Source organism: Patagioenas fasciata, chromosome 26 (genome assembly GCF_037038585.1).
Source record: "Patagioenas fasciata isolate bPatFas1 chromosome 26, bPatFas1.hap1, whole genome shotgun sequence".
Taxonomy (NCBI): Eukaryota; Metazoa; Chordata; class Aves; order Columbiformes; family Columbidae; genus Patagioenas; species Patagioenas fasciata.
The window spans coordinates 3,315,550-3,328,001 of NC_092545.1; the positions used below are offsets into that span (position 1 = coordinate 3,315,550).

Here is a 12,452-nt window from a genome sequence, read left to right on the forward strand (position 1 = left end):
ATGAATGAGGCTTTTGGGTCAGACCGGGTCCTGTCCCCTCTGTGTGGGGTGTGTGGGCGCCATGCATCAAAACTGCGGCGCGTCCAGCGGCGAACGTGGGCTTGGAAAGGAAAAGAAAAAGGTGTTTTTGTATTTATTCTTTGTTCCTATGTGGCGTATTTGGGTGGCTGAGCAGCTGTGCAGCCTCCGCACATCCCTGCGGCGGTTCCTCGGTTCCCATCGCTTTGTGGGACGCTTGTGCTCCTGCCCTCCTCAGTGGGAGTTTAACCTGGAAACCACCAGCGTGTTCTTCTCAGATGGTCAGACTGCATCTTAAAGGTGCACATGGAGCAGTTGGCTTGTGCGCAGGGCACACAGGGGAAACCGAAACGCCGCCGTTGGTCTCCAGTGGGTCAGTCTTGTTGTGAACTGCTGGCACACGGTGTGCGGGGTGAGCGCGTTCAACGCCCGCCCCGTCTCACTTTGCACGCAGCGAGAAGCTGCACGAGTGTGCCCAAACTAGAACACTGAATTCCTTCTGCACCCCAAGAACCCCCGGGTCTGCTCTCAAATCGGTCCCATGTGGTGACTTTGGGCAGAAACGCTTCGCTCTGCTCTCCGGGTGGTTGTGACACTGACCTTTGGGTTCTGCTTTGGTACCTCCCTGGAAGCCTCGTCAGGGTTGTTCTGTGTTGTTGTGCGATGATTCTGCTCTGAGGAATCGGAATACAAGGAAAAACTCCCCCATTTCAAGAACAAATCAATAAGAAATCCGTTTTTAAATGCCAAACTAATCATCTTGCCTACTACTAATCGTGCTGCTTCTTAGCCACCTGTTAACATGTGTAACCTTCCTGACTTTGGCTTGATGCAGTTGGGAGTTATTGGGTGGAGGAGCAGCTTTGGGCTCAGGGATGAGCAGCTTTTATCTCCAGGGGTGCCTCTGTCTCCCCTTTCTCATTTTGGGCTCTGCTCCCAAAAGATGGTTGTTTCAGTGACCGCTCTGCCTCCTTGCAGCCGCTCTGATAGGGAAAGTAAATCTTTTCTGGTTTTCCTGTCAGCTCTTTCAGTATTTTGCCGCTTGAGTGCCCCATTTTCCTACAAGGATGGGGGAACTCCATGTGTCAGTGCTTTAACTCGCATGTAAAAGGTATTTTCTCCAGGTTGCTGGCTGGATACACGTTCCTGGGGTACCAAGCGATAAGTGGTTTTGTTACCAAGGGGAGGGAGCCTGAGTATAGTTAGGAATTGCTTCTTTAGTACATATGATGATCTTGGAATAAAAAATACACCAATGTTGTACAGGGGTAGAGAGAAACCTTATCTCTAAGCTCCAGCTTCTGTAAAGGTTTTATGCTGTAAGGCTTACGCTGTTAGGAGTGTGGCTGCGTTAAACCCTGGGCGGTAACGGGAAGCGTAAGGGATGCTTTGCCATGAAGGAACATAGAGATTCGAGGAGTCCAGAGGGGACAAGAGGCATCTGCATGGTGACCGTGTCCATCTCGGCCAGGTCAGCACAGCAGGGCCAGGGCTTCAGACAGGCAGGCGCTGGCTTAGTTTGATGAGATTTTTGCAATCTAGAACCCCAGGGAACGGCAGAAGATGTGCAGCTGGACATGAGGAAAAGGTTCTTCACCCAGAGGTGCTGGACGCTGGAACAGGCTCCCCAGGGAGGTGTCACGGCCCCAGGAAGAGTCTGGACAACTGGACAATGTCCTCAGACACATTGTGGGAACTGTGGGGTTGTCATTGCAGGGACAGGAGTTGGACTCGATCCATGTGGGTCCCTTCCCACAGGACATTCTATGATTTGTCCCTTATCCTCATGCTGTTACCAGCTTGTGGGGTCACCCACAGAACTGCTGTGCCTTGAAACGGCCCCTCGAGAGCTTCAGTTGGGCCGGTCCGTGTTCTCAGACCATACCGGTCCCTGTTCTCAGACCATACAGACCAACTTCAGTTCTCTGTCTTCCTAAAGGTTCTGCAGCGACGGCTGCTTTGGGGAACCCACCGACATTGTCTCGGGAGCTCTAACCTGACCTTCACACAAAGAAGTTTGGGTTTTATTGGTTTGATTGCACACTGCAGTGTCCAAGCGTAGCTCAGACCTTGTTTAATATAAAAGATTAACAACTGTTGAGGTGTCTAAGCCGCTGTCTAGTTAGACATGCACCCAGATGTTAGGCAAATAAAATGCTGGCGTGATGTTGTCTCCCTTGTAGCGATGCTGCCCGAGCTCCTTTGGGACTGGCTCTGATTTCTGCCTAAAGAAACAAACTGAGGGAGGGAACCTGAGAACATGGGAAGGAAAAGGTGCCTGAGGTCGGGTACTGGGATGGTGTTGGAACCCCGGGCTTCCTCCAGCATCAGAAACACACGACATGGGAGCGCGGGTGGTGGTTTTGGCAGTAAATCCCTGATTCCCCAGGTAACCCACTGCATTTTAACATCGCTGTGCCCAGTTTTGTTGTTTTCAGGTTGTCAGGGCCCTTCTTGCTGTGTTGTCTGGCAGCTCTGAGTGAAAGCGGCTCTGGACTAAAGGCCAGAAGGAGCTCGTGCCCATGCATCGCTTCACTTTTCCCTCCCAGAGCAATTCACAGCTCCTGTGCTCTCCTTAGCAAGGGAGAAAGCTGCTTCACAGTATTTGGTGCCCTTCTCGCTCGCAGAGAGGGCCGGAAAGCATCGGAAAAAGTAATTTAAGTAATTTTCTGCAAATAGGGCGTCTGCCTATCGCACGGTGCCTCCACCTCCAGAGGCGCGTGCTGCTCCTGGCCTAAGCAAGCGGGTTTAAGGCCTGTCAGCCCGTCTCTTGCTCCGTCCTAAACGTCATCGCTTACCTCACGCAGACCCCTGCTAACGCAAGTCACTCCGTACAAAGAAAGCCCTGCTCAAATGCCGTGTTCGCGCTGTTCTTGTGAAGAGCGGGGCCGTTGGCTGGCTTTGGTGTATTGTTCACCGTGATAAATGCCTGTTTCCTCTCTGGGTTTTCCCGTGCGCTGTATTTCATTGAGGACTGGGTAATTCCAAGGCGTTTGTGCGATGTGGCAACCAGTCTTGTTCGGCTTCAGCCTGTGTGCTCTGAATCTCACAATAATATGTGGTAAATATATAACCAACCTCCCAGAAGAAAACAGCACCACAGACGTACTGTTCAGATTAGCGTCTGAGGTTGGACCATTGCTGACAGCACAGGCTTCAGGAAAGCTAGATATTATTTTTGTAGAGTAACTTATAAAACGTTCACATATCTACACTGTCTTTATTTAGCAGTGTAATGTATCTAAGTGAATAGTTTCCCAATAAAGACCGATTTTGATGCCTAACGAATGACTGCTGTGTCTTTAATTGTGCGAAGCGGCTGAAAACACAGGTTAAGTGCATCCGTCTCCGGAGTTGATGGGGAAACGGTGCCTGTGGTGGCTGCGGAGTCTGGGCAGGGTTTGGAGGTGCTGACACTGTACCCATCGCTCAGCGGGTGCCAAACCCCCTCCTCCTTCCTCCTGCAATTCACACTGCTTAGTTTTCACCTGCCTTTTTCCTGTCCTCTTGCTAACGTGAGTCCAATGACATTCTCCTAACCTGCCAGTAGCTCTTGGAAGGTAAGAAATCTTCTGTTCTGTCTGTGTGAGTTGTAAGGCAAACCCAGCCCAGCCTGGGCTCTTGTCACTGGAGAGGAGCAAACCAGCAAGGCTCTCCCTGCACTGTGTTGCACTAACCCTGCTCGTTAGAACTCTCTTAGATACTCGATTTGAAGTCGTGGGATGGATCATTTAAAAGAATTTGTCTTGCAGTCGTTTAAAACAATGCTGCCATACTCACCGGGCTTCATTAAAAGCTATAGGCTGATCTTCATTCCTTGAAATGTGGATGTTACTGTAGCACATCGTAAGGCATCCCTGGGTGTTTTACCTGCTCGAGTGTAATTCCACGTACCTGTGGGATGGCTCACAGCAACAGAGGCTACGACCAGCTTCTGTCTGCTTGTAGGGCAGTCAATGAGCAACAGCGCAGAATGAAATGATGAAACTAGTCTGGTTTTGGAGCTTCACTCCAGGCGGCAGCGTTAGGGAGTGGGAACCTTTCTGAGGGTGCTCGTCATGGGGGGCAGAGCAAACCTCGTGGAACGGTGCCGAGAGAGCGCTGGCTGTGCCCGTCCCTGTGCCAAACATCTTCCATCTCTTTCTGGAAACTGGTACTCGTGGTGTCCCCGCGCTGCGAGGCGGTGTCGAGTCGTGTGTCACTTTGTGTGCCGTAAATACCTTCCCTGGCATTGTTATTTTATTTCATTCGCCCTCCCTCTCTTTTCCATTTTCCATGCGTGGTGGTTTAAATCTGACGTGACATTTTGTATGTAATAAATATCTTTCATTCATTCATATTTACGACTATGGAGATGGAGCTCGTTGGGTAACGCTCTTCTCTTGCATTTTCAGGTCTGCAGAGGGATCCAGCCCTGTTCCCGGTTGCAGCTCTTGAACTCTGCAAAGGACCTTCTGGCGGCGATGGACTCGCTTTGTACAAGGGCCAGTCTGAGGGACCGGAGGTGAAAACACAGCACAACTCAGAGGCCGACTACTTGGTGAAAGACGGTCCTTCGAGCAACAGCTCCTTCTACAGCAGCGAAGGCGAAGGGACCGACCACGAGGGGGATATGTTGGGCTGCAGCGGGTCCAGGCCTCTACTGATGGACTCGGAAGAAGAAGACGAAGCCTGCAAGTTGTGCCCGGGGTTCCTCGAATCCGCGCCCAGGGAACGACACGAGGCCTCCAGAGAAGATCCCAGAGCAGGGGCCACGCTGTTCCCCGCCTTCCAGTCGCACACCGGTGAGGTTTTTAACGAACCAGATGTTTTTGCCACAGCTCCTTTCCGCAGCTCGAGAAAAGTGCCTGATGAGGTGGATGTCTTTACCAAAGCTCCTTTTATGTCCAAGGGCAACGCGGCTCTTAGGCATCCAGAAGAAACAGATGTATTTCTGAGAGCCCCTTTCACTAAAAAGAAAAGCACGGAAGAGCTGATGTCCCACAGCCTGCCGAAGGAGACGTTCACACCGCCCGTTTTCCTAAGTCAAGGAGCTGATGTCCAACACCGAGCTAACCCCATGTTCCCAAGCCTGGACTCAGCAACGCGTGGCTCCGCGGCCTCGGCGAGGTCTCCGTACCCATCTCCCGGATTTCCTCAGCCAGGGAATCTTCATCCTTCTTCCGTAAGGAAGGAGCCCCAGGAGAACGTCCCTCCCAAGGCCGTGCAGCCGGAGCCGGCCGGCGCGTCCGCCGAGCGGAGCCACGGGCAGGTGCTGCCCCAGGAGAACAAGCCTTTCCGTCCACAATCCCTGTCAAAATATTCCCGTCACTACGGTCCAGAAGATGGGCAAGGTGTTGAAGTGAAGCCCATAGCTGCTTACAAAGTGGTTTCTCAGACCAACAGGCAGGTGATAGCAGGATCTGTCTCTGTTGCCCCTCTGGCTTCCAGGACTACGGAGCTGCCCGGCGCGGATCCCTTTGCGTCCGCGCCCTTTCCTTCCAAAGCGGGAAAGCAAAAGCCTTAATCTGCTGTGAGCTGGGAGGTGTGACCACCTCTCGCGGGACCTCGAACCTCTTAGTTGAAATGGATGATATAGCAATATATAAATATATAAAATAATTATTATTTTTTGGTCAGAACTCTATTTGCAGTGATACATAGTTGAACCATTCTAAGTTATGTTAGTTAGTCGGAATGCCTGGATCTCAGGACCTTCATATCCTTTTCAGTTGCTTCTTTTTCCTCTCACTGTCTTTATTTTTTAGATGCTTTCCCAAACCAGTAATATTCCGTATTTTCTGGTCCTGGCTGGGGAAATGCATTATAAGATGAATTAAAAGGTTTATGAATTACAGAGCAAGTCAAGCGGGACTTGCTAGTGCTCTGGAAAGGAAGCGGTTTCACAGGTTCAAGGGTTATTGTGACTTCTTTCCTCTCTGGTGGAAGAGCGAGGTTGGATGTTGCTGCTGCTCGGATGCTCCACGTGTGCGGGTTCTGCACACACCCGGAGCCGAGCGGGCGATGGCCGCGCTGGGCTGAGCGGAGCCACGTGCGGCGTCACCGTGTGCGGTGTCACCATGGCTGTGACACCGGAGGCGCTGCTGCCCGGGTGCCGGAACCCCGAGGGGTCTGTGGAAGGACGCCCGGTGCCTTCGGTCGCTTGGCTTGCAAACTCTGGGGTGCGTGAACTTGAACACAGCATCTGTCCAGCTGTTACTGTTCGGAGATCGAACGATCAGGCGACACTTTTGGTCTTACACGCGTGTTCCCTGGCTGGTTTATGCCAAAGTGTAGGACCCAGAGATTTGCTTACGGTGTTGTGAAGGAGAGAGCCGTGCGTTTTTACAGTATTAAAGATATGCCTTATAGAAAAGGTTATTATGCAAACAACTCGATAGATGTCCTGACCTACATACCTCATTTGGTGTAATTCAGTGGTGGCTGCGATCTGGTTAAACTGATTTATGTGAGCAGAAAACTTGACTCTGTATTTGTAAGTTCTGCCTTTTGTTTTTCTGTTGATTAAGGATGAGCCTAAACAAAACCCATTCACACTCCTTTGGTAACGTTTGTTCTGCTTCCAAAATACGGTGCTTTCTACCGTGTTCCCAAAGGGAAAGACAACTTCTTATGTCTTGTTCAGTGAGTCCCAAAACGGTGTTTGGAGGAACAATCCCCTGGGAGTTCAGGGCTGGCAGCTGAGCAGGAATAAAGCAGACGTTGCTCCCTTTGCTTTTCAGTGACGTAAGACAGAGATAAGAGTGAAACCTCCCATCTTTATTTTACAAACTGCCTGGTTGCATAAGTTGTCTTGGATCTACAGGTTTTGGCCCGCAAAGGCTACCTGTATACCCCAGTTATAGGGCATCTTTGGGCTCCCAGTCGCTGGTGAGTCCTCGCTGTGCATTAACCCTTCCTCCTGGCACGTGTTGGTGCTGCACAGTGTCTCCCAAGAAGAATTAGTGGTGGTTTTACTTTTAAGGACTTGATATCTATGGAAAAAAAGTCCCCATTGCCTCCAATAGCATCCGGCCAAGTCTCAAAAGCCTCGTGCTGACCATTTCCCAAGAGAGTTTGTTTGTTATCATGTGAGCTGGAGCCTCGTGCTGTGGGTGGAGGACACGTTTTGCCTTTGGGGTCTCCCACCGGTGGCTTTGGGTTGTTTGGGTGTTCGCAGGGAGCTGTTGAGGTGGGTTGTGAGGTCCGGAGCAGCGCAGCCTCTTTGTGCTCGGAGACAAAGCCCTGCGAGCATTGGTGCTGCAAGGGAGGGGAGGATCGGCCGCGGCTCCTCCGAACCCGCTGGAGTCACAGCTCGAAGAGCTTCTGCAGCCGAAAACGGGAAAAAACCTGACACCACCTCCAGTACATAGCTCTGTCCGCTGTCCAAATAATAACCACTAAAGGAATGCAACAAGGATATTAAAGGTGCACACGAAGGCTGCTGAAACAAAGCAGAGCACTGCGCGGTGTGGGGCTGAGGCGCTGCTGGCTTCAAAGTGCAGCAGCGCGAGGGAGCACGGATGGAAAACCCCGACAGCAAGAGCTGCCCGCCGGTGAAGCGTCTGCGTTACCGATTGCTCCGCGTTTCCTTTCCCCTCCCCAAATTCACTTCTCCTCCAGCGTCCCTCCAGTTACAGGAGATGATCCAAGCGTTCTGCTGGTCACTGGAAGGGTGAGGGAGAACCGGGTCAGGTCGTGTGTGCGGAGCCTGGAGCCCTCTGCCCTGCTTGGCTGCGCTCAGAGTTGAATCATCTTGGTGCAGACCGGTGGTTCAGGGCTTTTTCTGTCCTCCATCAGCACCTCTAGAAAACAGAAGTGCTGCAAAGAGATTTTTGGCTTGCCCTTGAGGTGTTTCTTCAGCAAAGCTGAGACTGTTGTTCATTGTCTTTTGTTGTCATTGGGTTTTCTGTTTAAATCTATACCCAAAAGGCAGTGGTTGTTTTTGTTTTAAATATATACCCCCCCCCCCCCAAGTAATTTGTGGCTGGATTGGGTCAGTGAGAGATGCCGAGAGCAGCTGTGACAGCAAACTGTGAACTCAAGAGATACCAAGTGCGAGGGCCCAGAGTTGTTTGAGCACGCGCCCCGTGTCACGGCCAGGTTGCTGATTTGGCCTCGAGCTGTTAAATCCGCTCAGGAAGCTGCTGGGAGGGAGCTGAGGCCTTGGCTGAGTCCGTGGGACAAGGGAAGATGCCTCACCGGAGCGAGCAGGTACCGCGGATACAAAAGGTGGAGGTTCAAGGTATTGCCTTTGCTAACTGGATTCAGGTTCTCCTTCCTTTTCTTCATTTTTACTTGAAAAATGGCTTTTGGATAATCCTGTGAAACTTCTTTCAGCACTATGTCCAGGTCTCGTGTCGCTGGTGCTGGAGAAGCATCAGCCTGTTCCCCCTCGCACCCGCACCGGCTCCTGTCGCCCTGGTCCATCCCGGCAGAGCGGAGCTGTGGGCTCCAGCCCTCACTGTCCCGGGGGCTCAGCCCTCACTGTTGGGGACTCCAGCCCTCGCTGTACTGGGGTTCAGCCCTCACTGTTGGGGGCTCCAGCCCTTGCTGTCCCGGGGGTTCAGCCCTCACTGTTGGGAGGTCCAGCCCTTGCTGTCCCGGGGGTTCAGCCCTCACTGTTGGGAGGTCCAGCCCTTGCTGTCCCGGGGGTTCAGCCCTCACTATCAGGGGTTCCAGCCCTCACTGTACCGGGGTTCCAGCCCTTGTTGTCTGATGGATTCAGCCCTCGCTGTCCTGTGGGGTTCAGCCCTCACTGTTCTAGGGGCTCCAGCCTTTGCTGTCATTGGGTTCCTGTCCTCACTGTCTGAGGCTCCAGCCCTCGTCGTCCAGCGCATTCAGCCCTCACTGTACCGGGGTTCCAGCCCTTTTTGTCTGGCAGATTCAGCCCTCGCTGTACCGGGGTTCCAGCCCTTGTTGTTCGGTGCATTCAGCCCTCGCTGTACCGGGGTTCCAGCCCTCGTTGTCCAGCACATTCAGCCCTCGCAGTCCCGTCCCGCTGGCCGAGGGAGGGAGGGAAGCCGCGCCGGGCACAGCGAGGTGTGTGGGCTGGTTTGCAGCCCCGATTCAGGTCAGATCAGGCTGAATTTCCAGCTGGTATTTTGGCAGCTTTTATGTTCTTCAAGCACTTTACACACAGAGCAAGCTAACCATGCCCCAGAAGCTAATGATCCTGCCAGCCGACATCCAGTGCTTAAATGGTTTTAAATCTCTTTTGGGGGGTGGAGGCAGCTTGTTTGTATCTCTTCATGTGACCTATGAATTAATGGGACTTGTGGTTATGGACAGAAAATGGAATTTCAATGCCAGTTAGTCCGATATCCTTCTCATTTCCAGCCTGTATTCCTCCTAATCCTGCACTGCCAGTACTGCAGCTTCAGCGCCATGAATTGTAAGTGGAAATCGCATTTCCATAGTCTCTGAAGCTTATGTTTTTAGTGAATGCGGGAGAATAATGCTAATTGTTTTCTTTGCCGCGCAACCAGTTATCGCAATGAAATAAGACCGGTATGGCCTCAATGCAACCTTTCAAAGTTGGTTTTCTGAAGAGAACCGCTGGTTTCATCTCTTTTTCAAGCTGTAGTGAATTCTGTGACCTGCCCTGGGTCCTCGTGCCCGGCCAGAGGGTTTGTCCTGTGACAATCTCCCATCCATGCTGGGAAAGGGACTGGTTCCTACCCATTGCCACCTTCAGCTTGAATGCACTTAAGTCTCTTCCAAGCGATGGGTCAGGGTTTCTGCACGCAGGAAGAAAAGCGGTGGGCTTGGCTCTCGGTGCCTCGCTGCCGTGACGCTTGTGCAGCGCACGCACCCGGAGCGGCCGCCGCGGGGCAGCCGGCGCTTGCCGAGGCCTCCCCGCATCCATTCTCCCTCGGCGCTGGTCCTGACGTGGGGTTCAGAGTGCGGGGCTGGTCCTGCCGTGCGGAGTTCGCGGTCGGGGTCTCGAGGGCAGCGCACACTCAATCTGTACCGCACGCTGTGCATGGAGCGCGTAGGTGATAGGGAGCTCGTAACAAACCCACGTGAGCAATCATGGCACACAGCACCTGGAGTCTTCAGGGGCGCTTAAGCAAGACTGCTGAACTCTTAATCACTCCAAAGTGGTAATCTGTTACTTTAACTCAGCTTCCACCAAAGACTCTTGTGTTGGGGAGTTGAATTTTTGTGGTGTTTGTTTTGTTTTATTTTTCCCTGACGGTGTTCAATCAAGGCCTTTCAGTGCACCGAAAGACTCCAAAGCATTTTTACAGTAATATCTTGATAGCAAAATCTTGTTCCGGTTCTAAAACACATTCCTGAAACCCGATCAGCTGCGTTGGTGTTCCTAAAAATAAGCCACAGCCTGTCGTTTCCATTGTAGGTAGGGTGGACACTGTCACACGCACCTAGAAATGCTCCCCTGGGAGGTCAGAGGGGTGATGCTGGATCCCCTGTTCCTCATCCCCACAAAGGGAGCGGTGGTTGCTGGTGGCGTGGGGAGGGACTTGCTCGGGGTGCTGGTGCGGGATGCAGTGGGTGCAGGATGCAGCGGGTGCGGGATGCAGCGGGTGTGGGATGCAGCGGGTAGGGGATGCAGCGGGTATGGGATGCAGCGGGTGCGGGATGCAGTGGTTGAGCATCACTACACAGCGAGCCTGCCAGAGAACGAAGCTCCCTCATTCCTGCGCGGGGTGGGCGGTCGGAGCTGGAGCATCCGTGGTCTCCGTGACCTGTGACAATCTGTGACAACCCATGGCGCGTGTCCCAAGAGCAGCGTTTCGTTTGCACCGCACTGTTATTTAAGGCGATCCATAGCGGTGCTGGAAGTACCTCTGCCTTGCAGATTTGATTGGAGTCAATATCGCACTCCGGGTGTGACCGTCGGTGTTTCTGGTAATCATTATGAAGAAAAGTTCAAGTTGTAAACTTATGTACATTTTATTAAAACTGTATCTGATTACAATACATTGTCTCTGCTGTGCATTCCTTCTCCCCTCCTTGTGCAAAATGCTTTTGCTGGAGACAAAGATTCTGGGTTTTAATGAGTTCTTCCTGCCAAGGTGCTGAACTCGGTCTGTCCCTGTTTTATCTGGCAGTTGTGTTTTTGCATTATGGCTTTGAGCAGCGGATATTCCAGTTTACAGGGCAGAAACCTTCGTGTCAGAGCGGGAGCGCAGAACAAACTGAAGAGGATCCGCCATATGAGAGCAAATGGTCCGTGACCACCAAGTGCCGGCCCCTGCCCAGCTGTGTCCAGCTGTGGGGAGCACGGGGTGTCCGGGAATAGGTTCTGACAGAGCCCCCGTGCTCTCTGTGAGCGCCAAGGGACAGCGAGCGCGGCCAGGAGTGACCGAAATGAAGGGCTGGAAGTCTGCTTGAAGAGCTTGGTTGCATTTTTAGGTTGTAGTAGTAAGAGAACAAGCAGAGGTCGGCCTAACGTAAGTGATTTTCTGGTCCAAAATGAGCAGGGCTGTGATGAGGGTGAGGAAGAGGCAGCCACGGCACGGACGCAAACTGGAACCTTCGCACAAACTGCAGTCTCATCTTGCTGAATGTGTCTCCTCCCCCCTCTCGTCCTTGTGCAACAGCCCCGAGCAGCTGCTGTCTGCAAAATCGGGAGTTTCCGCCTCAAATACATCGTGATTAAAACCCCTTAGCTCCAACTTATTCCACAGCCCACGTCAATGGAAGGTTACTCGGGAATGGGCTAAATTTGCAAATTCTTGGTGGCTTGTGAGACCTGAGGGTGTGGGGTGGTGGTTTTTGTGTGTTTTACTGGGCTCTGTGGTGAAACCCCTGTTTGTATGTGGTAACACCTGCGGTTCTTCCAGTGAAGCGACACCAGCAGCTGGGACAGGGAGACCGGGATGTGCTGCCATGGCCTCAAAAAGGACCTGGTTTTTATAAAAAAGTGTTACCTTTGGGGTGGCGCTTTGGTTTTGGGGGACACGTGAAGTATTTCTGAGGAGAGGTAACGTATTTCTGGGTTTATATGTTCAGCGAACACGCTGGCAGGAGGAAAGGCTGAGGGAGCTGGGGCTCTGGAGCTGGAGAAGAGGAGACTGAGGGGGGACTCATTCATGTTCACAGAGATCTAAAGGGGCAGTGTCAGGAGGATGGAGCCAGGCTCTTCTCGGTGACAACCAGTGACAGGACAAGGGGCAATGGGTTCAAACTGGAACACAAGAGGTTCCACTTAAATTTGAGAAGAAACTTGTTTGTGGTGAGGGTGTCAGAGCCTGGCCCAGGCTGCCCAGGGAGGTTGTGGAGTCTCCTTCTCTGCAGACATTCAAACCCGCCTGGACACCTTCCTGTGGAACCTCAGCTGGGTGTTCCTGCTCCATGGGGGGATTGCACTGGATGAGCTTTCCAGGGCCCTTCAACCCCTGACATCCTGGGGTTCTCTGAAGTGTTCCCTGGGCGGGCGGAAGTGGAGGCGGTGCCGCCGCCATCTTGGCGCTGCCCAAGGGCCG

The 12,452-nt window shown here is 52.6% G+C and overlaps 1 protein-coding gene across 11 annotated transcripts in view; it reads left to right on the forward strand.

The window, feature by feature from the left end:
• AAK1 (AP2 associated kinase 1) overlaps nt 1-10,944 on the forward strand; it is a 77,872-nt gene extending 66,928 nt beyond the window's left edge. For all 11 annotated transcript variants that reach the window (XM_071799404.1, XM_071799403.1, XM_071799405.1 and 8 more), the window contains one exon: nt 4,413-10,944. In XM_071799404.1, coding sequence (XP_071655505.1) covers nt 4,413-5,524 — 1,112 coding nt within the window. In that variant the 3' untranslated portion in view covers nt 5,525-10,944. The remainder of the gene's footprint in view (nt 1-4,412) is intronic.
• Nucleotides 10,945-12,452: the final 1,508 nt, after the last annotated feature.